The sequence below is a fragment of the Pseudopodoces humilis genome, chromosome 24 (genome assembly GCF_049639895.1).
Source record: "Pseudopodoces humilis isolate 2021_Gansu_Grassland_sample_001 chromosome 24, ASM4963989v1, whole genome shotgun sequence".
NCBI classification, from domain to species: domain Eukaryota; kingdom Metazoa; phylum Chordata; class Aves; order Passeriformes; family Paridae; genus Pseudopodoces; species Pseudopodoces humilis.
In genome coordinates this window covers 6,240,369-6,263,902 of record NC_142223.1, presented here as the reverse complement: position 1 = coordinate 6,263,902, position 23,534 = coordinate 6,240,369, and the positions used below count along the sequence as shown (strand labels likewise).

Sequence of the window (23,534 nt, the reverse complement as noted above, 5' to 3'; positions counted from 1 at the left end):
GGGACAGAGCCTGTCTCTGCGCATCTCGGGGGTGCGGGCTGCGGTGAGGGACACGCCGCGACAGGGCTGGGGACAGCTGCCACTCACGGCGAGGGGGTGGCGGGGCCGGCTGCGGTCCCTACACCTTTAAAAGTCTCCTCACGTTGCGACGCTGATTATCCATTAACCGAGGCGAGCTCCCCTTCCTGGGGGCGGCGTTCGCAGCGAGCGCTGCCAGCAGGGCGGGCGGGCGGCCGCGCTGCCTTCCTCTCTTCCTTTCTCCCTTCTCCCTCCCTCCTCTCCCCCCTAACCCCCGCTGCCTCCTTATCAGCAATTCAGATTGCATGCAAATCTGCGCGCTTTCTTCCAGGGCCACGGCAGCGAGCGCCGAGCGCTTCTCGGCGGCTTCGGGGAGCCAGATCTCCACCTCCGCCTCCTCCTCCTCCTCCTCCTCCTCCTCCTCCTGGGATTTTCCTCCTTCTCCCCTCCCCTGCTCTCCCCTCCCCTCGCTCACTCCCTCCCTCCTCTCTTTCTTTCCTTCTTTTCACCTCCTGGAACAAAAGTGGCCCTTTCGGCTGCGCCAGCGCTGCCTGCGAGCGGGGCCGCTTTGTCTGCGGGGCACCGGCACCGGCACCGGCTCCGGGCCGCCCCCGGCACCGGGCCCATGGGCACCCCGCGGGCGGCCGCTGCCCGGCCGCTGCCGGCGCTGCTGGCCCTGGCAATGGCACTGGGATTGGGATTGGCGAGCTGCCCCGAGCGGGAGCTGGAGCGCAGGGAGGAGGAGGCCAACGTGGTGCTCACGGGCACGGTGGAGGAGATCATGAACGTGGACCCGGTGCACCACACCTACTCCTGCAAGGTAAAAACGCGGGGGCAACTTTCGCCCCGCGCAGGTTTTGGGGTGGAATCGGGGGTTTTAGGTTGCGGAGAGGCTCCCGCAGCAGTGGCCGGGGTTGTGCGGGGGGTGGGGAACCTCCAGAGGTTGCTTTTTATGGACATTTCCCTCTTTGGCTTTGGCGTGATGCGGAGCTGCCTCCCAACTTTCCGTGCCTGGCTGCTGGGAAGGTGCTGGGAGCCGCTCCTGCCTCCAGCCGCGGCTCGCTGTTTACTTTAGCAGCATCTCGAGTTCCTGCAGCCCGAGCTATTGTTTAACCACCAACCTGGCCTCGGGCTCTGGGGCTTTTTTATCTCCCCCCGAAGCTGAGAGACGCTCAAGTCCCGAGCAACCTGAAATCCCATCCGCCCGCTTGACAGAAAACGTGCCGGATGCCTTAACCCTTGCCAGGGCAGGGTTCTCGCTTGCAAGGACACGCTCTTCCCTTGCCTTTTCCTCTTCTCCCCGTTGCCCTCTTCCTCCCCAAAATTCCTGCTTTCTCTGCCTGCGGTTGGTGCCGAGCAGGGCCGGGGGCGATGCTTTGGTGGCAGAGGGGAAGGTGAACTTTCCCCGCGGTGTTCTGGAGCATCCCCCGAGCATCCTCCAGCCCCTGCCCGCCCAGCTGGTGCCCGGTGCCAGCTCCCAGCGCCCCCCGACCCATCTGCAGCTCGGCGAGGAGCCCCTCCAGGCGAGAGCAGGCACCGTCTGTTTGCGGAGTGTCTGGCACATCCTGGGTGCTCCGCGGAGAATTAATGAGCTGCTGCCAGCAGCCGCTGGCCTGTGGGGCACAGATGGATGTGGCCACCTGAGGCCGGCGCGAGGTTGCCACAGGAGGTGGCCCAGCGGTGCTGGTGGCGAGGCAGAAATGCCAGGGTGAGAAATAAATCCCTTTTCTCCCGCTGCAGACTCACAGTGAGGTGTCTGCCTGGCAGAAAATCATCTTGCAGCAGCAGGGCAGGACTCTGGGATGGGGAGAGCTGGGATACAAAAAGCTGGGATGGGGAGAGCTGGGATGTAGAGAGCTGGGATACGAAAAGCTGGGATGGGGAGAGCTGGGATGGGGAGAGCTGGGATGGGGAGAGCTGGGATAGGAAAAGCTGCCTGCTCAGCAGCTCTGCCTCTGCAAGGTGCAGTCCAGCCCCAGCTGGAGCAGCCAGGATTGGAATGGGGCTGTCGGTGGTGGCTTCCTGTGAAGCACGATCTGAATTCCTTAAACCGAGGAGGGAATCTCTTCCCTGCCTTTCCCTGAGCAGTGCGCGGGAGAGGTTTGTGCTGCTTGCTCTGGAGTTTGGGATTTTGCTCCTGCCCACTCCTGGTCTCGAGAGAGCACAGAAGGGCCAGGATGTACTCCTGAGAGACCATTCCAGCCTTGGAGCCGTGTAAAAGTGAAAGCAGGAAAGCTTTCATCCCATCCCATCCCATGGATCCCATCCCATCCCGGCAGTGCTGTGACATTCAGGAATTTTCATAGGACAGTGGTTCCCTGTTCCTTTCCCTGCCCATCAGCCCGTGCTGTGCCATTTTTAGTGGCATTTCACGGTGTCTTTGCAGGGAAAAAAAAAGCTTTGGAATGGGATTTGGGGTGTCCCAAGGACCTGGAAGCAGATAAATCCCCCATCACTGCAATGACTTGGGGATGTGCAGCTCTGCAGCAGCTCTTGGCTTCTTGCCCTCCTCAGATCTCCCAAAGTCTTGGAATTGTGTGGATTTTGCTGGGTTGGCCATCCCTGCGGTTTATTTTGTTGTTTTGTTTTGGTTTTGTTTTAAAACCAAAAATTTTAACCTAAATTCCAAGAGCAATTTGGGATTAAACCTGACCCCTGACTCCTGCTGTCCTTGCACTGCCCCTGGGGAGCTGGGAGAAATCCAGGATCTTGTGCCGAGGAAATTCCTGCCCCAATTCCTGCTCTCGCTGCTCCCCAGACCCCGCGGTTATCTCTTGTCGGGCTCTTCCTTATCAGCAGAGGAAAGGCGAGGGCCCAGCGGGTGTGGGGAGTTCCCTGGAGCCCACACCCAAAATCCCGAGTATTCCTGGAGCTGGGTGGTCCGGGAGGGAGCGGGCACGTGGGGATCTGTGAATTCCTTGCTGGGGCATTGTTCTTCCCAGCTCGGCTCCAAACCCTCCCAGCTGAGGGCTTCCATAGGCGCAGATAAGCACCGGCAGAAATGTGAAGTTCATGTTAGATAAACACCCCGAAATAGCTGCCAGCCCTTCCCGTGCTGCCAGGGGAGCTGGGGAGAGGAGGAACAGGCTGACAGAATTCCCAAAAAGTGGCTGCTGTGCTCTTTTTCCGAGGGATTTGACATTCGTGACTGCAGTTTCTGACTTTTCCCCCAAGCTGCTGCCGCTCCTCTGCGCTGGCATTGTCCCTTCCTGCTCCCAGGGCCCCCCGAAGTGCCTTTTCTGGGCTGTCCCGATGTTTAGCTGCTGTTTAGAGGATAAATCCAGGTTCTCTGAGCGCCGTAGGAAGCGTGGAAAAGGATGTGGATCCTGTTCCGGACAATGGAGCACAGATTTTGGGGGGGTTTTGTGGGAATCGCTGGGACCGGGGGAACGGGCAGGGAAAAGGCACCGAGAGAGACAAAAAAGGGGAGAGGAAAGGGTTGGAAGCAGAGCTGATTCTGGCTTTTATCTCCCAAAATTTCGTGGTGACCCAGTTCGGTGCGTCCCATCCCGAGTGACAGCTCCTCCAGAGGGGACTTTGCTCCTCACCCGGCTTCACAAAACCAAAGCTGGCAATGCCCGCCGCCTTTTCCTGGCAGGAATGTTCTGTACAGGTGCTGTCCCCTTCCTTCCCTATTATGGGATGCACCGCCCTGACACGTTGGAAAATCCTTTTATTTCTGGGGTTTTAAATTTCTTTTCCTGCCTTTAAAACACCCCCGTGCGAGGATCTGCCTGGATAAAGTTGTGGCCGCTCTTCCTCTGCCCCCGCGGAGTTTAAAATCCAGCGTTTTCTGCTCTCCCCGGAAAAACAGAGCGCTCCAGGGCAGGGTCCTCCTCCAAACAGGTCCCAGCCCAATTTTTTTCTTTCGCTGCCTTCCTTTTCCTCCCGATGCTCGCTGTCGCCGGTGAGTCAGCGGTGACAAAGTCTTAATTGTGCCGCGCTGATGAATGGGATGCCCTGCAGGTAATTGCCGGGGCTCTGGTGCCTGCACATCCATTCATTAGGGTGGGGAGGAGGCCGCCGGACTCTGATGTTTCTCGGGGAGTGCTGTGGCCTGGCTCGGAGCTGCCTGAGCGCAGCAGCCACGCCAATTAACGCCAATTAACGCCAATTCCCATCTGCCGCAGAGCTGGGGGAGAATTCACCTTTTTCCCTCCCAAAATGCGAGGTGTGAAAATGCCCCGCACGCTCCTTTCAGCGCCAGCCTCGGGCTGCGTTTTCTGCTGCTGGAGGAGGTTCCCCCCCTTTTTTTTCTCCTTTGTCTGGCTGGGTTTTTGCCCTGCTTTGCTGCTCGCCTCCTCCGGAGCCTGCCCTGCGGCTGGAGCAGCAGCAGCAGCAGGAGGTGGGGCTGCGGGAAGGTGTCTTGACTTGACTGCGGGGAGAGAGCGGCTCCAGCCCGGGGAGGAGGCTGGGGAGCAGCTGGGGAGGCAGGAGAGCTCTGGGAGCGCAGGATTGTGCCCTTCTCACCTTCCCCGAGCTCACCCGGGCTGTCCCGTGCGGCTTCCCGTGGGATCAGGGCCAGGGAGGCTCTTCCAGCCTCCTTCAGGGAGTCCTGGAATGGTTTGGGTCGGGAAGGAGCCGCAAGGAGCAGGGTCCGACTCTTGGCCCTGCACAAAAATTCCACCTGGCCATCCCTGGGAGCAGCTGGGGGAATGCAGTGCCCCACCACCCTCTGGGGGAAGGAAAGTTCCTGATCTCCATCCTGGCACAACTCCAGATGTTCCTTCAGGTCCTGTCCCTGCTCCCAGAGCAGAAATCAGAGCTGTCCCTCCTGAGGAAGCCTTTCAAGACCCTCTCATTCCATAATATCCTCGGGAAGTGCCGGTCCTGCTCCTTCCTCGCTCCGAGGGAGGAGGAGGAGGATGAGTGTGAGCAGGGCTTTTTTTAGTTAAACCCAACCAAATTTCCGGGAGGTTTCTACCCTCCCTGGTGGGATTTGGGGTTTAACCACGTGTTTCTCACCCAGCTGGGAGCTGGGTTTGTGCTGAGGGACGAAGGAGGAGAGAAAATTCCTCGGAGAGCTCAGAGCAGCCCCTCAGTGCCTTTTCAGGAGGCACAAAACTTTCTCTGTCCCCATCTCGCTGCCTGCCCAGCTGGATTTGGGCTGTGCAGGGAGGGACACATCCCCTGGAGGATTTATTCCGTGTTTTGGAGCTTTGGGGTGGCTCAGCCCCCCCGGGGACCCCCACCTTTCCTGCTGGAGGATAAACGGGGCTGTCCCGAGCTCTCCATGCCTGGGAGCAGCCGAGGCATGTGCGGCTCCAGAGGAGCTGTCACAGCCCTGTTTGCACCTGGACTGCTCCTGCAGCTCAGGTATGCGGCAGAGCAGGGCAGGCTGCAGTGCTTGCGATGATAATTGGGGTGATTTATTGCTCTTTTGGATGGCTGCGCTGCCTGCGAGCTCAGCCCCCTGCGAGCCCGGGGTCCTGCTCCCAATATTTCACCAGAAGGAGAAAGTGTGAGGAAAACAGGAGGGTGTGAGGGAGAGATAAACTCCTAAACTCGCTTCTTAACCTTGACTTGTGCCTGCAGGGCACAGGCAGTGCCGAGTTCATTCCCTTTTCCGGCCTGGCAGGTGGGGCTGGCGCTGAGCAGGACGCTCTGGCCCCGGCCCGTGGCTCCTGTGGCCGCAGGGAATGTGGGAATGACCCCGTTCCCGTCCTCCCAGTCCTGCCAGCGACACCGTGGAGGAGTTTGGCTCGAGCTCAGCCTGAACTTTGAAGCCTCTTTGATCGCGGCTGAAATTCTGGAGCTGAGGCTGCAAAAAAACCCCAATAAAAATTGCCAGATTGATGGTGGATCAGAGGATTTGCGTTCCCCGGAGCCCCCAGCGAGGTTTCAGTCCCTGGTTTGAACTCTGCAGCCTCAGATCCCGGCTGGGGACGCCGAGGGAGGGACGGGGAGGAATTTGGCACAGGGGAGAAGTCTCTGTGTCTGAACAGCCCCTCAGACACAGCTGGGACACCTGGAGGGCCACCGGGGCAGAGGCACCAAACTGGGAGGGGTCATTTTCCAGAGGGAAAAATCTGTCTGCCACCACAGGGCCACCACTCACTGCCAGGGCCACCAAACCTCACCAGGGCCACCAGTCCTTGTCTGCCAGGGCCACCAAACCTTGTCTGCCAGGGCCACCAAACCTTGCCAGGGCCGTCAGTCTCTGCCAGGGCCACCAGTTACGCCAGGGCCACCAGTCTCTGCCAGGGCCACCAATCCTCGTCCCCACCCGTTTGTGCCTCCTCCTGGCCCAGTCTGACTCTCCTGTGCCGTTTCTGGAGCCTCTCCCGTGGACGGGCGCTGCTCTCCGAGCCCCACAGCCTTTCCCAGTCGGGATTTCCAGCCCTTCCATGTCCCTTCCCAGGCTTTCCCTCCTCCCTTGGGCCGGGATTCCCTCCCCAGGCCGACTCTGTCGGGGAGGAGGGAGCTCTGTTCACTTTGCTCAGGGCTTTCCACACTTCTTGTGCCTTTTGGGCTTCTGGGATGGGCTCTGCTGGGAGGTTCTGCCAGCCCTGGGGGGCCTGGGACAGCACCAACAAAAACTGGGGAGCCAGGGTGGGCATGGGGAACCAGGGTGGGATTGGGGGTCCAGGGTGGGAATGGGGGTCCAGGGTGGGCATGGGGAACCAGGGTGGGATTGGGGGTCCAGGGTGGGCATGGGGAACCAGGGTGGGAATGGGGAACCAGGGTGGGAATGGGGAACCAGGGTGGGATTGAGGAACCAGGGTGGGCATGGGGAACCAGGGTGGGCATGGGGAACCAGGGTGGGAATGGGGGTCCAGGGTGGGATTGGGGGTCCAGGGTGGTATTGGGGGTCCAGGGTGGGCATGGGGAACCAGGGTGGGATTGGGGGTCCAGGGTGGGAATGGGGGTCCAGGGTGGGAAAAGAGGAGCCCAGAGATGGAAAAGGGAAGCCCAGAGAGGGAAAATGGGAGCCCAGAGACAGAAAAGAGGAGCCCAGAAGGGCAAAGAACAGCTGAGGAAGGGGAAAAGTGGAGCCCAGAGAGGGAAATGAGAGCTCAGGGAGGGAAAATGAGGAGCCCAGGAAGAGAAATGGGAGCCCAGGAAGGGAAAATGGGAGCTCAGAGATGGAAAATGGGAGCCCAGGGAGGGAAAATGGGAGCCCAGGGATGGAAAATGGGAGCCCAGGGAGGGAAAATGGGAGCCCAGGGAGGGAAAATGGGAGCCCAGAGATCGAAAATGGGAGCCCAGGGAGGGAAAATGGGAGCCCAGGGAGGGAAAATGGGAGCCCAGGGAGGGAAAATGGGAGCCCAGGAAGGGAAAATGGGAGCTCAGGAAGGGAAAATGGGAGCCCAGGAAGGGAAAATGGGAGCCCAGGGAGGGAAAATGGGAGCCCAGGGAGGGAAAATGGGAGCCCAGGGAGGGAAAATGGGAGCCCAGGGATGGAAAATGGGAGCCCAGAAATGGAAAATGAGAGCCCAGGAAGGGAAAATGGGAGCCCAGAGATGGAAATGTGAGCCCAGGAAGGGAAATGAGGAACCCACAAAGCACAACAAGCCGCTGAGCTCTCCCCTCCCACCACCAGGTGCGGGTCTGGCGCTACCTGAAGGGCAAAGACATCGTGACCCACGAGATCCTGCTGGACGGGGGCAACAAGGTGGTGATCGGGGGCTTCGGGGACCCCCTGATCTGTGACAACCAGGTGGCCACGGGCGACACGCGCATCTTCTTCGTCAACCCCGCCCCGCAGGCGCTGTGGCCCGCGCACCGCAACGAGCTGATGCTCAACTCCAGCCTGATGCGCATCACCCTGCGCAACCTGGAGGAGGTGGAGCACTGCGTGGAAGGTGAGGCTGCACCTGCCTTTGGGGGGTTTGGGGGGTTTTGGGGGGTTTTGGGGGGGTTTTGGGGGGTTTTCATGGATCTCTCCTGGCATTTTCATGGGTTTTTCCTGGTATTTTCACAGGAGTTTCCTGGAATTTTCACAGGAATTTCCTGGAATTTTCATGGGTTTCTCCTGGCATTTTCCTGGGATTTTCCTGGGATTTTCTTGGCATCTTTATGAGCTTCTCCTCTCATTTTCCTGGCCTTATCCTGGGATTTTCCTGACATTTTCACAGGATTTTCCTGGCATTTTCCTGGCCTTTTCCTGGGATTTTCCTGGCATTTTCACAGGATTTTCCTGACATTTTCACAGGATTTTCCTGACATTTTCACAGGATTTTCCTGACATTTTCACAGGATTTTCCTGACATTTTCACAGGATTTTCCTGGGATTTTCCTGGCCTTTTCCTGGGATTTTCCTGGCCTTTTCCTGGGATTTTCATGGTGTTGCCAGCTCTGCCGGATGCCCCTAGCTGAGTGGGGGTGGGGGATGAGGGCTGTCCCGCTGGTTTGGCTGTGTTTGGGGTGGGTGGGGCCAGGCTGGGCCTGGTGGCACTGATTTGGGGTCAGTGGGTGATGATTTAAGATCGTCCTGCACTTCTCTGGTGTTTGGGGTTGGTCTGTGAGCTCCTGGACAGGTGATTTAGGATCATCCTGCATTCCCTGTGTGTTTGGGGTCCTCACATCAGGCTGTGGGCTCCTGGACAGGTGACTTAGGATTATCCTGCAATTTTCTGGGTGTTTGGGGTGGGTCACGTTGGTTTATGGGCTCCTGGACAGGTGATTTAGGATCATCCTGCATTCCCTGTGTGTTTGGGGTCCTCACACCAGGCTGTGGGCTCCCAGGGTCAGACACTGCTGGGTGTGCTGTGATTTAGGATCATCCTTTAGCTTTAGGGAGCCCCCAAAGGGAACAGGGAGCCCCCTTTGCTGAGCGTGTCCCAAAAGCAGAGGATAAACAGGAGCAGGAATGCAGGAATTCTGCTGGGACACAAAAATCCAGGATTGGCTCCCTCCTCCCTTGGATCTGCAGCAGGGGAGGCCACAGCCCCTTTTCCCAGCTGGGAATTCTGATAGGGGAATGCCCCACATCCCCTTTTCCCATCTGGGAATTCTGATAGGGGAATGCCCCACATCCCCTTTTTCCATCTGGGAATGCCCCCACATCCCCTTTTCCCATCTGGGAATTCTGATAGGGGAATGCCCCACATCCCCTTTTTCCATCTGGGAATGCCCCCACATCCCCTTTTCCCATCTGGGAATTCTGATAGGGGAATGCCCCACATCCCCTTTTTCCATCTGGGAATTCTGATAGGGGAATGCCCCACATCCCCTTTTTCCATCTGGGAATGCTGACAGGAATGCCCCACATCCCCTTTTTTCCATCTGGGAATGCTGACAGGAATGCCCCACATTCCCTTTTTCCAGCTGGGAATGCCCCCACATCCCCTTTTACCATCTGGGAATGCTGACAGGAATGCCCCACATCCCCTTTTTCCAGCTGGGAATGCTGACAGGAATGCCCCACATCCCCTTTTTCCAGCTGGGAATGCTGACAGGAATGCCCCACATTCCCTTTTTCCAGCTGGGAATGCCCCACATCCCCTTTTTCCAGCTGGGAATGACCCCGCTCTTGGGTCAGCAGCTCAAGAGAGCCCCGAGTGGTGCTTGGGAGAAGAAAGGAGATTTTTTTTTATCCCAAGGATGAAAAAATGGGCTATAAATATAAAATATCTACAAAAATATCCATTAGAATTCCGTAACACCCTCAGGAAGTGCCGGTCCTGCTCCTTCTCGCTCCGAGGGAGGAGGAGGATGAGTGTGAGCGGGGATTTTTGAGTTTAACCTGAGCGAATTTCGGGGAGGTTTCTGCCCTCCCTGGTGGGATTTGGGGTTTTACCAGGTGTTTCTCACCCAGCTGGGAGCTGGGTTTGTGCTGAGGGATGAAGGAGGAGAGAAAATTCCATGGAGATCTCGGAGCAGCCTCGCAGGAGCTGAGGATCCCACAGGGAGAGGGGCTCCTCTCCGGGAACCGCGGTGCCGGGACGGGGTGGAGGGTGCGGACTGCGATGGGAAATCTCGGCTGGATACCAGGAAAAAATCCTTCCCTGTCAGCTGGGGAGGCTCTGGAAGTCAAAATTCCATGGATTGCCCATCCTGGAAGCACCCAGGGCCAGGCTGGCCGGGGTTTGGAGCAGCCTGGGGTGAGGAAGGTGTCCCTGCCCACGATGATCCTCAGGGTCTTTTCCAGCCCAAACCATTTCATGGTGTCCCTCCAGGCCCTCGGGAGATGAGGAGGGATCAGGATCCGTGGATTTGCTGTAGGGTTGGGACAGGTGGCTGGGGCTGTCTCCAACCCTCCCCTCCCATCCAGCGTTTTTTGGGAAGGTTTCTGTTGTGCTGGGCAGGTCTGAGCTCCGAGCTCAAATTCCAAATCCACGGGGAAAAAAGGGAATTCTCCTCCTTCCCCGCCCTGTGCCAGCAGAGGATTCCTCCTGGCGCTTCCTGGGCTCGTTTCCTGCAGATTCTGTCCCTCCAAATGTGCACTTCCCTCTCCCCCAGGATGCTCCTGCCCTGGCAGGTGGGCTGGGATGGGAATACCAGGATGGGAAAGGCTGGAAAACCACCCAGAGCCCGCCCTGTGCTGGAGCTGATCGCTCTGAGCCGCTGGAATTGTGAGAAACCCCAAAGCCAGGGACTCCCAGGGAGCTCCAGGTGCTGCTCAGGGTTCTCAGTTTGCCATCCATCATTCCCACTTTTCCTGGGAAAGCCATTTTGGGGGTCGTACTCCAGGGATTTCCTGCTCTTCCCACACTTTGGGAGCCCCATTCTCATCGTGTTGTTCCCCTCCTGAGCTCTCTGTAGCCTCCTCCAGCCCACCTGGCTCCTGCAAAACCGAGTCTAACCCGGCCTGAGGAGCTGCTCCTGCCCCTGGGAACCATTCCCGAGCTCCCAGGCCGGGAATTCTGCTCCAGGACCGGTTTCCCATGGGCTCCTTGCAGGAGGCTTCAAAGCAGAGCTGCTCTTTGCTGCACTTTGGAGTTTCCAAACAAACCTTGGAGGGCTTTTTGCAGAAGGAATTGGAGGAATTGGAGGCAGCTGAGTGGAAAAACACAAATGTTTGGGAGTTCAGCCTCGTGTCCTGTTGCTCCAGCCTGGAAAAATCCCAGACATCCGAATCTTGTCAGTGAGGGGAGGGCAGGCCAGGGCGGCTCTGGGAGACAGCTCAGGTTGGACTGGGAGCAGAGGGATTGCAGAGGCTCAAGTGGGCAGGAAAGGCTCCAGCAGAGTTCTGAAGACCAGGAGGGGCCTGGAGGGGAATTCTGGGGGGCTCAGGGGCAGAGGAGCAGCTCTGGGCCAGCTCTGGGACACCAGGAACAGCTCTGGGACACCAGGAGCAGCTCTGGGCCAGCTCTGGGACACCAGGAGCAGCTCTGGGGCAGGTTTGGAACACCAGGAGCAGCTCTGGGGCAGGTTTGGAACACCAGGAGCAGCTCTGGGCCAGCTCTGGGACACCAGGAGCAGCTCTGGGGCAGGTTTGGAACACCAGGAGCAGCTCTGGGGCAGGTTTGGAACACCAGGAGCAGCTCTGGGGCAGGTTTGGGACACCAGGAGCAGCTCTGGGGCAGGTTTGGGACACCAGGAGCAGCTCTGGGGCAGGTTTGGAACACCAGGAGCAGCTCTGGGACACCAGGAGCAGCTCTGGGGCAGGTTTGGAACACCAGGAGCAGCTCTGGGGCAGGTTTGGGACACCAGGAGCAGCTCTGGGACACCAGGAGCAGCTCTGGGGCAGGTTTGGAACACCAGGAGCAGCTCTGGGGCAGGTTTGGGACACCAGGAGCAGCTCTGGGGCAGGTTTGGAACACCAGGAGCAGCTCTGGGACACCAGGAGCAGCTCTGGGGCAGGTTTGGGACACCAGGAGCAGCTCTGGGGCTGCTTTGGGACACCAGGAGTGGCTCTGGGATTTTCTGGGAACAGTGTGGGGTTTTGGGGTGCTGCTGTGACCACAGGTGAGGAGCATTTGAAATTCTGCTCCATGAAAAAAAGCTCAGGATGTGCTGCAGGTGCTCCAGAGGTGGAAAAAAGTCCCTTTTAATGGAACTGCAGCCAGTCCAGAGCCCTCCCCTGGAAGGAGGGCTGCACTTTCCCGAAGTTTCTCCTCACATTTTTCTCCTGGTTTCATCCCTGAGGAGCAGCCCAGGCACCGTTTCCATCCCAGGCTCTTCCCGAGGGATTCCAGGGGCTCCTGTCAGCCTGGGAATCTCAGCTCTGGCTGTGCTCTCCTCCTTCCCACCCCTGGAATTCCTTCCAGCCCTGGCACCTCCCTGTGCTCCTCAGCAGGGAGGGAGGGGGTTCCTGTGAGGGTTTGCCCTCCAAAAAGGGTTTTTTTTCCTTTCCTTCCTCCTGTTCTGTTTTGTATCCGAGATAACGAGAGCAGAACCATCACCTCCGTCCCAGCAGGGGCAGAGCTCCAGCAGCTGGGAAATGTCCCTGTCCCCATCCCTGTCCCCATCCCTGTCCTCTCTGTGTCCCCATCTCTGTCCCTGTCCTGTCCCCATCCCTGTCCCTGTTCTGTTCCCATCCCTGTCCGCATCCCTGTCCCTGTCCTGTCCCTCTTCTGTCCCCATCCCTGTCCCCATCCCTGTCCCCATCCCTGTCCCTGTTCTGTCCCCATCCCTGTCCCCATCCCTGTCCCCATCCCTGTCCCCATCCCTGTCCCTGTTCTGTTCCCATCCCTGTCCCCATCCCTGTCCCTGTCCTGTCCCCATCCCTGTCCTGTCCCTGTCCCCTCCCTGTCCCATCCCTGTCCCTGTCCTGTCCCATCCCTGTCCCTGTCCCATCCCTGTCCTGTCCCCATCCTTGTCCTGTCCCATCCCTGTCCCCTCCCTGTCCCCATCCCTGTCCCATCCCCCGGGTGCCTTCCCTCGCTCCCTGCCGTGGCAGGAACACAAACGCTCCCGGTGCCGGTGGCAGGAGCAGGGAGGCTCCATTTGTTTAGCAAATTCCTGTGGAATTTTAATCCGGAGTGGGAGGCTGTGGCTCTGGGAAGGCTCCTCTGGCCCTGCTCGGGCACATCCCGCGGCGCTTCCCTGCGGGATCGGCTCGGGAGCTGCACGTCCAGTCTGTCCCTACTGCCCAGGAGCCCTGCATTTCCCAGTTTCCCCCTGTCCAATATCCCTGGATTTCCCGGTTTCCCCCTGTCCAATATCCCTGCACTTCCCGGTTTCCCCCTGTCCAATATCCCTGCATTTCCCGGTTTCCCCCTGTCCAATATCCCTGCATTTCCCGGTTTCCCCCTGTCCAATATCCCTGCACTTCCCGGTTTCCCCCTGTCCAATATCCCTGCATTTCCCGGTTTCCCCCAGTCCAATATCCCTGGATTTCCCAGTTTCCCCCTGTCCAATATCCCTGCACTTCCCGGTTTCCCCCTGTCCAATATCCCTGCACTTCCCGGTTTCCCCCTGTCCCCTCTCCCTGCCCTTCCCGCGTTCCCCCTGTCCAATATCCCTGCATTTCCCGGTTTCCCCCTGTCCAATATCCCTGCATTTCCCAGTTTCCCCCTGTCCAATATCCCTGCATTTCCCAGTTTCCCCCTGTCCAATATCCCTGCACTTCCCGGTTTCCCCCTGTCCAATATCCCTGGATTTCCCGGTTTCCCCCTGTCCAAAATCCCTGGATTTCCCAGTTTCCCCCTGTCCAGAATCCCTGGAATTCCTGGTTTCTCCCGCCCTCCGTCCCTGCCCGTGCTGTGTTTGCAGAACCTGTCCTGGCACGGATCCTGCCCTGCCAGCCTGGAATTCCAGCAATGCCCCCTGGAGCGCTCCAGGATCCCGGGCAGCCTCCCCTGGGATCCTGCCAGCAGCTCCCGGCCGCTTCCCGGCCTCTTCCAGGGAATCCGGGCAGTGCCGGAGCTCGCCCAGGGCTGCCAGGGGAATTCTGGGGAGGCGCCGCTGGTGCCATTCCAGGGAATTTGGGCAATTTCCCGGGATGTGAGGAGATTATCAGGAAGGCACCGCTGGTGCCTCAATTCCAGGGAATTTGGACAATGCCAGAGCTCGCCTAGGGCTGGGAGGGGAATTTTGGGGAGGCACCACTGGTGCCTTTTCCAGGGAATTTGGGCAATTTCCAGGCGTGTGAGTGGGATATTGGGGAGCCTCGCTTTGGACTTTTCCAGGGAATTTGGGCAATTTCCAGGAAAATGAGGACATTATCAGGAAGGCACTGCAGATGCCTGAATTCCAGGGAATTTGGGCAATTCCAGAGCTCACCGAGGGGTGCAGGGGGAATACTGGGGAGGCACCTGCCTTTCCAGAGCTGCTTTTTTCGGATGTTTTTCCCTGAATCCCAGATTTTGGGCTGTGCTGGCAGTGGGGAACAGCTGCCCTGCGGTTTTCCCAAGGCTCGAGCAGCCGTGCCCTCCATGGAAATGGAATTCTTTCCCGCTCATCCCCCGGATGTGTCCCGTGGCGAGGTTTGTTTGGGGTTTTATCTCCCGTGGCCCATCTTTGTTTTGGAGCCGCTCAGTGGAACATCAAAGGCTGGATTTTTCCACCCACTTGCTTGGGAAAACACGGGACACGGGGCAGGGATTGGGCCCAGGGCAGATTTTTGGGTCCAGAGAGACCTTTTTGGATCCAGGCTGATTTGGGATCCAGGCTGATTTGGGATCCAGGCTGATTTGGGATCCAGGGCTGGTTTGGGATCCAGGGCTGGTTTGGGATCCAGGGCTGGTTTGGGATCCAGGCTGTTTTTGGATCCAGGCTGTTTTTGGATCCAGGCTGTTTTTGGATCCAGGCTGGTTTGGGATCCAGGCTGGTTTGGGATCCAGGGCTGGTTTGGGATCCAGGGCTGGTTTGGGATCCAGGGCTGGTTTGGGATCCAGGGCTGGTTTGGGATCCAGGGCTGGTTTGGGATCCAGGCTGGTTTGGGATCCAGGGCTGGTTTGGGATCCAGGGCTGGTTTGGGATCCAGGGCTGGTTTGGGATCCAGGCTGGTTTGGGATCCAGGCTGGTTTGGGATCCAGGGCTGCTCTTTTGAGTCCAGATCATTTTTTGGGTCCAGAGCTGCTTTAGGTTCAGAGCTGCTTTATGGTTCTTTGGGAATGACTGGAGCAGGTTCTTTGGGAATGACTGGAGCAGGTTCTTTGGGAATGATGGGAGCAGGTTCTTTGGGAATGACCGGAGCAGGTTCTTTGGGAATGATGGGAGCAGGTTCTTTGGGAATGACCGGAGCAGGTTCTTTGGGAATGACCGGAGCAGGTTCTTTGGGAATAACCAGAGCAGGTTCTTTGGGAATAACCAGAGCAGGTTCTTTGGGAATGATGGGAGCAGGTTCTTTGGGAATGATGGGAGCAGGTTCTTTGGGAATGATGGGAGCAGGTTCTTTGGGAATGATGGGAGCAGGTTCTTTGGGAATGACCGGAGCAGGTTCTTTGGGAATGATGGGAGCAGGTTCTTTGGGAATGACCGGAGCAGGTTCTTTGGGAATGACCGGAGCAGGTTCTTTGGGAATAACCAGAGCAGGTTCTTTGGGAATAACCAGAGCAGGTTCTTTGGGAATGATGGGAGCAGGTTCTTTGGGAATGACCGGAGCAGGTTCCTCGGGAGCCATCGGGGCTGGCACTGCTGAGCCTGGCAGGACGTGCCAAGGTGCCCTGGCAGTGCTGGCCTGGAGAGCCTGTGTGGGCCAGGATCCCACTTCCATGGCTTTGGATGTTTTCCCTGGATTGTGAGGGATGGATTTGAGACCTGAGAGAATACCGGGGCCCCAGCGCTGCTCCCTCAGCACCCTCTGTGTCCTGGGATGGGATGGGCTGGGCTGGGCTGGGCTGGGCTGGGCTCAGCTCAGCTCCCTGTGGCAGCTCTGAGCTCTGGGCAGTTTTTCCATGAGGTTTTCCTGCTGAATCTGCCGCTGTTGTGAGCCTGGGATTCCCGTGCAAGCCAGGACACCCCGCTGGCAGCAGCTTCCTCGGGAAGCCTGGCAGGATGTTCTGCAGGAGCCACCTCTGGTGTGGCTCAGGGAAAACTTCCCCGAGTTGATCCATGTGGTTTTCCCTTTCCGAAGAGCTTGGTTTTGCCCTCCCTGAGTATTTGGAATTCCCATCCCTTGGGAATGGAGCTGTCTTGCCTCCTTGTCCTCCACAGGCTCTGACCTCGCTGAGGGATGTTCCTCCCTGCTCCAGGGCAGCTCCAGCCCAGCTCCCATTCCCGGATTTATTTCCTAACAAACCTCAGGAGGGATTTCTGGAGGGCACAGGGACACATTCCTGGGATGGCTGCCTCGGACACACAGAGCCAGGCTCCTGCTCTGCCTCCCCAGGAGCGGCTCAGGGAAGGAGCTGGAGCTTCCCTGCTGCCGGGCTGGAGTGGGATGAAGCTTCTTTGGGATGCAGCACCGGGAATCTGGCAGGGTTTCAGGAGCAAAGTGCCTTGGACACCACAGGATTCTCCCACTTGGAAGTGACGGATAAAAACTGCTGGGAGCTTTGGGATGCCTGGGAGCAGCTCGGGATTGAGAATTCCCACCCAATTCCATTAAACTCTGCATCCCAGAGCTTCCTGCTGCCCCCTGTGATCCCCTGGGTGCTGCTGAGGCTGAGGAGAGCCCTGGAGCTGCTGCTGGCCAGGCCCCAGTTCCAAGGAAATTGCCAGAAATCCCAGCTGGAATTGTCTTCCCAGCCCGCTCATTTCTCCCAGACAGCACCTGCTCAGACTCCAGCCCTGCTCGGGCTCGGCACTTGTCCTTTCCTTGCTCCAGGGAGCTTTCCCAGCCTCTGCATTCCCTCCATCCCAGATTCTCCTTTTCCGTGGAGTTTTTGTCCTTCAGGCTGGGAAAAGGAGGAGTGGAGGGACCCAGAAGGGAAGAGAGGGGTGGGAAACTCCTGCTGCTGCAGCCTGGGGATTATCCCTCCTCCTTCTCCTCCTCCTCTGGGGTCACCAGGAGCACTGGGGGCACTGGGAATACCGGGAGCACTGAAGGCAACGGGGGCACTGGAGGCACTGGGAGCACTGGGAGCAGCAGGCCCTGCTGTTTCCATGGCCCCTGCAGCATTAGCAGCAGGAGCTGCAGCAGCAGCATTAGCAGCAGGAGCTGCAGCAGCAGCAGCAGCAGCAGGAGCTGCAGCAGCAGCAGGAGCAGCAGGAGCTGCAGCAGCAGGAGCAGCAGGAGCTGCAGCATTAGCAGCAGGAGCTGCAGCAGCAGCATTAGCAGCAGGAGCTGCAGCAGCAGCATTAGCAGCAGCAGCAGCAGCAGCAGGAGCTGCAGCAGCAGCAGGAGCAGCAGGAGCTGCAGCAGCAGCAGGAGCAGCAGGAGCTGCAGCAGCAGGAGCAGCAGGAGCTGCAGCATTAGCAGCAGGAGCTGCAGCAGCAGCATTAGCAGCAGGAGCAGCAGCATTAGCAGCAGGAGCTGCAGCAGCAGCATTAGCAGCAGGAGCTGCAGCAGCAGCATTAGCAGCAGGAGCTGCAGCAGGAGCAGCAGGAGCTGCAGCAGCAGCATTAGCAGCAGGAGCTGCAGCAGCAGGAGCTGCAGCAGCAGTGTGTGAGCAGCGCCGCTCCATCCCCAGGGGGAGGATGTTGAACATTCCAGGCGTGGGAACCCTTTGGAGAAACTCTGGAATCCGTCCCGGCGCAGGCACCGGGCGAAGGGGAAGCAGAGGAGGGGACCCTGGGGACCCTCTGGCCACCACATCTGCGGTGATGAGACAAAACACCCGGCTCCAAATCCCGTTCCTCGGGCACGATCCCGTTTTTCACAGCCTTTGGCTCCGTTTTCCAGCGGGGATTTTTCCTGAGAGCTCTGACCCCGTGCCCTGGGCTCTGCAGGCCGGACACTTCCCAGCTGTCCGTCCGTCCTGAGGGCTCCCAGGGGGTGGAAAAGGCTGGAATGCGGAGCTGTGAGCTGGGAATGGCGGCGTGGGGGAGCTCCGGGTGCCGATCCCGGAATGCAGGCTGCGGGTGGCGCGGGCACAGGGCTGGGAAGAGGCGCAGCTCGGCTCTGGAATGGCTGGAGAACGGAGAATTGGCTCTGCCGGATCATTCCAGCCACGTGTAATGAGGAAAGCGGGGAAATTGAGGTTGGGCATGGGGAAGAAATCCTTGCCTGTGAGGGTGGCGAGGGCCTGGCACAGGTTATCCCGTGGATTCCCCATCCCTGGAAGTGTGCAAGGGCAGGCTGGAGGGATCTGGGATAACGGGAGGTGTCCCTGCCCATGGCACAGGATGGGGCTGAGCCGTGCCGCGATCCCAAAGCTCCAGGCAGCCGAAATCCCCGGAGCAGCTGCTGGGACCGCGCTCCGGGGTGGCCAAACCCAGCGAGCGCCGTTCCCGGGCCCAAATCCGCGCTACGTGGGAATCGGCACCCGGAACCCGCTGGAATTTGTTCGGGACAAGCCTGGGTGGGCGGAGGGGGTGCAGTGGGGTCCCTCCGTGGGGAAGGGGCTGCAGAGGGGACACCTGGGGACGAGCTGTGGCTCTCCAGGCACTCGTGTTTCCCTGGATAACGGAGGGGCAGGACTCCTGGTGAGTCCCTGGCTGGGGAATCGCACCTGGGATGCTGCTGGGAGCAGTGGGCGGCGCTGGGATCCCCGTCCCCCCTTCCCTGGCCGGGCAGAGCCGGCACATTCCTGGCCCCGGGCTTCAAAGGCTGTTTCTGGATAACAGAGCCGGCAGCCCTGGCAACCCTGGCACGGCCCTGGCAGCAGCTGCTGCTGCGCCCGCCCGGCACAGGAGCCTCCCCCGCTCCTGCCGGGACCCCACTGCCCCCCCGGCCTCTGCTTTTGGGCTCAATCATTCTGCTGGGGGCGTTTCAGTCTCTTGGGGGTCAATCTTTGCCCTTGGGGGGCTGCAAATTTATTGGGTGACCCCCTGATCTAGGAGGCTGCAGATTTTGGGATGAATCTTTTGGGGGTGAAGATTCTTGGGGTGAATCTCTGGAAGCTGCAGATTTTGGGGTGAATCTTTTGGGGCTGCAGATTTTTTGGGTGAATGTTTGGGGGGTGGCTGCAGCTTTTTTGGGGGAATCTCTTCCCTGAGGGGCTGCAGCTCTTGGGGTGAATTTCTGGGGGCTGCAGATTTTGGGGTGAATTTCTGGAGGGAATTTCAGTTTGTTGTGGGTGAATCTTTGCCTTGGGAGGCTGCAAATTTATTGGGTGACCCCTGATCTAGGAGGCTGCAGATTTTTGGGGTGAATCTCTGGGGGTTGCAGATTTTGGGGGCTGCAGGTTTTTGGGGGGATATCTCTTCCACTGAGGGGCCTCAGCTTTTTTAGGGTGCCCCCCTGCTCTGGAGGATGCAGCTTTTGGGGTGAATCTTTGCCTTGGGAGGCTGCAAATTTATTGGGTGCCCCCTGATCTAGGAGGCTGCAGATTTTTGGGGTGAATCTCTGGAGGCTGCAGCTTTTGGGGGCTGCAGATATTTGGGGGTGGCCCCCTGCTCTGAAGGGCTGAACCTTTTGGGGTGAATCTTTGGGGGGTGGCTGCAGCATTTTGGGGGGGAATCACTTCCCTGAGGGGCTGCAGCTTTTGGGGTGAATCTCAGGGGGCTGCAGATTTTTGGGGGTGGCACCCTGCTCTGAGGGATGCAGCTTTTTGGGATGAATCCTTGTTCTGGGTGAATTTCAGTTTGTTGCGGGTGAATCTTTGCCCTGGGGGGCAAAAAAGTTTATTGGGTGACCCCTGATCTAGGAGGCTGCAGATTTTGGGGCGAATCTTTGCAGGGTGGCTACAGCTCTTTTTAGGGAAATCTCTTCCCTGAGGGACTTCTGATTTTTGGGGTGAATCTCTGGGGGGTGGCTGCACCTTTTTTTTGGCTGGGGAATCTCTTCCATGAGGGGCTGCAGCTTTTGGGGTGAATCTCTGGAGGCTGCAGCTTTTTAGGATGAATCCTTGTTCTGGGGGAATTTCAGTTTGTTCTGGGCGAATCTTTGCCCTGGGGGGCAAAAAAGTTTATTGGGTGATCCTCTGATCTAGGAGGCTGCAGATTTTGGGGTGAATCATTTGGTGTTGCAGATTTTGGGGTGAATCTCTGGGGGCTGCAGCTTTTGGGGTGAATCTCGGGGGGCTGCAGCTTTTGGGGTGAATCTCTGCTCTAGGGGAGGGGGCTGCAGCTCGTTTGGGAGGAGCAGGGCCGGGCCCTTTTCCTGAGCAGGATTTTCCCAGGTCTGATCCAGCTGTTTTCCCTGTGTTTTTTTCCATGTGCTGCCCTGTCCCCTGCGGATTGTGGATTATTCATTAGGTAAGAACATCCTTCCTCTCCTCTTTTGGACGGAAAATGGGGCAGGGGAGGCCACACGAGGATGCTTTGTGTGATTCCCGAGTTGTGTGGGAGGATTCCTTGGATCTGCCTCTTCCTTGGAGCTCCCCTGGGCAGGTGGCACGGAGGGGACGGGAAGAGCTCGTCCCTTTTGTCCCCTGCCATGATAAAACCCCTCTCTCCCCGCTGGATAAAAATTCCCTGAAGCTCAGGGATCACAGGGATCCGCTTGTACTGGAAAGGGAGGTGTGAACTTCCTGCCCAGCACTCCCTGAGAATTCCCTCCTGGAAAACAAACCCCACGTGGCTTTGGGATTTATGGAGCCCTCTCCAAATCCTCAGGGTCACTTGGTCAAGTGGGGTAAATTGGGAGAGCTTTGCCCAAGGCTGTGACACTTAATTAACTCCAGGCTCTGCCACAGTGCCGTGGGAAACCTGAGCCTGGCCCCACAACCTCTGGAGAGCTGGGAAGGGACTGGGAAGGGGCTGGGAAGCGAAGGGTGCAGGAACAGCTCCCAGAAAAGGGTTGGGTGGCCTTGGTGGAATTTTAAGGGCAGTAAAAGCAGCTCCAGCCTTTATTTTTTACAGTTTTCTTTATGATTTATGATGGTTTCCTTAGGCTAGTCCATAAGTTATTCCTTAGGTTATTCCATCGATTATTCCTCAGTTATTCCTTAGGTTATTCCATCGATTATTCCTCAGTTATTCCTTAGGTTATTCCATAGATTATTCCTCAGTTGTTCCTTAGGTTATTCCTCAGTTATTCCTCGGTGGGTTGGAGGAGGCAGAGCTGAGGGATTGGTGCTGGAATCAGGCAGGAATGGGATGAGCAGGATGATGGAGAAGGATGCAGGATGTTACTTCGAGATCTCCATGAAACAATTCCAAGGGAATTTTCTCCGGAATGAAATCCTGGGAAGGGAGGCAGCTGCCCTACATGGGACTCTGGCAATGGCAATTCTCCAAAGGGAGAGGGAATGAATGTTAATGGAATCTTGAAAGACTTTAAATTTTCATGTTCCCGTCAATTATTCAGGACAGCGGAAAAGCGACTTTAAAGAGCAAAGGAAAGGGAGAGGCCACTCGGATTCCTGGAGGGGATCTGCATTTTGCTCCAGCACGGGGACACGGGGACGTTCAAAAAGCTCTGGTGCCGGGGAGGAGGGATTTTGGGAAGTTGGGATGCACTGGGGCAGGGCAGAGGGAACGTGGGCTGGCAGAATTCCCGGTGGGAGCTGATCCCGTTCAGTTTTAGCATCACCACATCCGTGCCCGCAGCAGGAGGCATTTGGGGGTCTCCGTGCTGGGAACGCCGAGGCAGGGATGAATCCTGGCCTGGGACACCATTGCCAATTCCTGACCTGGGAAGGGGTTTGGGGGATCCTGGAGCCCCACGTCCCGGTGGGATAACCCCTCCTGAGCCCCAGCCGGGGGATCCGTGTGGGATCGGGGCCGGGAGTGTTTGGTGGGAGCTGATCCCAGCCGGGGCTCTCCGTGCCGGAACGGTGGAGCAGGGATCCAGCCCGGCTCCGTCCCCCGCTCCTGAGCCGCGGCTTTGCGGGGATCCCGGAGCCTCTGGCACAGCTTTTCCTGGGAGCAGCCCGGCTCCTGCCGTCCCCATCTGTGCGCGGGGCTCTCGCTGTCCCCGGCGCGCTGCTCCGGCCTTGCCTCCCTCCGCGGCCGCCCCGCCGCTGCTCGGGGGCTCGGCAGCACAAACGGGGCTTTGATTCCCGCTGCTGGGAGCTGCCAGGCCTGGCTCCCTTCCCAGGAACCAGCGCCGGGCCCCACAGAAGCGCCCTTTGTGCGATCCGGGGCTGCGCTGGGGCCGGGGGACAGCGCCCGCCGGAGCCGCTCCAGGAGGAGCCCGAGCAGCTCCGCGGGCTCCGATTGTGCCGCTCTCACCCAAAATAAAGCGGCTGCGGCTCCTCCTTTGACCCGCGACCGCTCTGTCCCCACCCGGGGGGGTGACGGGAGCCCAGCAAAGGAGCCTTTGTCCCCAGGGCTGCGGGGGAAAGGGGGCAGAGCGGCCTCACGGCCGGGCTCCCTCCTGGAATTGCTCCCCAGCCGCGATTGGGGTCCCCGGGGCTGTCCCGGTGTCCCGGGATGTCGCTCGGGGAGGTGACAAAGTGATGGTTCAGCTTTGTGTCCTCGCAGCTCCGTCCCGTCCCCGAGGGACGCCTGGAGCGGGGTTTGGGATGCAGGGAGCCACTTCCCGGGATTTGCTGTCTGAAACCTCCCCCCGGAGCCTCAGCAGGGCTGGGGACAGCTCAGGGCCCCGAGGGGATGGATCCAGCCCTGGGGACAGCAGGATGGCCCCGCTTCCCGCTGCTCCTCCGGGGGGGATGGAATCCAGCGCAGGGAGGGGAACTGTGGGGAGACCCGTGCCATAAATTGGGAATTCTGGGGCGGTTTTTTGTGAGGGAGTGGAAATTCAGCCCGAGAACAAAGAGATGATTTAGGGAACAGGTGAAAAATGGCACTTGGTGTGGGAAACTTGGAAAAGAATGGCTCTGGATGCCACGGGGCCTTGGAAAGGTCCTGGATCTTACCCAGTCCCCAGGAAATTGTGAAATCTGCCTTGGTTTGGGTCTCCTTGCTCGGAACCTGTTCTCTGCAAGGACCCGCCTGCTCTGATTTCCTGGATTTGTGTGATCCAGCCCTGTAAGCCGAGGAAAACCGGGTGGAAGGAGCACGGGGATGGCTCAGGGCAGCCCCGAGCTGCGGGGAAGGAGCTCCTGGAGCTGCCCGTGCCCGTTTTCCCCCTCTGGAAGCCGGGAAGGTGCCAGGGACTGACATTTCACGACTCATTTGGCCGCGGTGAGGCAGGAAAGTGGGATTTAGGCGGAGTTTTTCCAGTTTAATCTGCCGGGATGGTTTCAGATCCCTCAGCCCCCTGCCAGCCCCGGCTGGATAAACTTTCCCTGCCTTCAATCCCAAACGTTTGTGCAGCACAAACTCTGCCTTGAGGGGTTTTTTTTCCCCTTGTCCCGGACCCACGGCGGCTCCTCCCGAGTGTTTTTGGTGGCGGTGGCCGAGAGGGGAAACCTCAAATCCTCGCAAAGCAATTACCGCTAATGAGACACTTCCTACACATCTGGTTTCAATCCTGGCGGCGTTTTGGGGACTTGCAGAGCTTGGGAAGGGAGGAAGGTGGGGGAATCCCGGCCTCTTCCTCTTCCCTCCTTCCCAGCGTGGCCCCAGGGATGCTCCTGAGCTCCCATCCCGTCTCCTGATCCCAAATTTCGGCTCTGCAGGGAGGTGGGGTCGGTTGTTTGGTGCTGATGTGCTGCCAGTTGATTGATCTGGTTTTGAGAGCGGCTGTAACGTGCCTAATTAGTGTATAATTAACAAAATTAACAAAAGCGTGCCTCAGACTTCAGAAAATTCCTGAATTCGTTGCCAAGCGCGAGGAAAAGGGAGAAACT

At 58.6% G+C, this 23,534-nt stretch overlaps 1 protein-coding gene across 5 annotated transcripts in view; it reads left to right on the top strand.

Annotated features, from left to right (window-relative positions):
* The first annotated feature begins 209 nt into the window (after nucleotides 1–209).
* The window catches only part of AGRN (agrin), a 99,191-nt gene continuing 75,866 nt past the window's right edge, over nucleotides 210–23,534 (top strand). For 3 of the 5 annotated variants that reach the window (XM_088066452.1, XM_088066453.1, XM_088066450.1), the window contains exons 1-2: nucleotides 210–838; nucleotides 7,562–7,823. In XM_088066452.1, coding sequence (XP_087922578.1) covers nucleotides 644–838; nucleotides 7,562–7,823 — 457 coding nt within the window. In that variant the 5' untranslated portion in view covers nucleotides 210–643. The remainder of the gene's footprint in view (nucleotides 839–7,561; nucleotides 7,824–23,534) is intronic. The other 2 variants (XM_014259228.2, XM_088066451.1) reach the window with 1 other exon arrangement.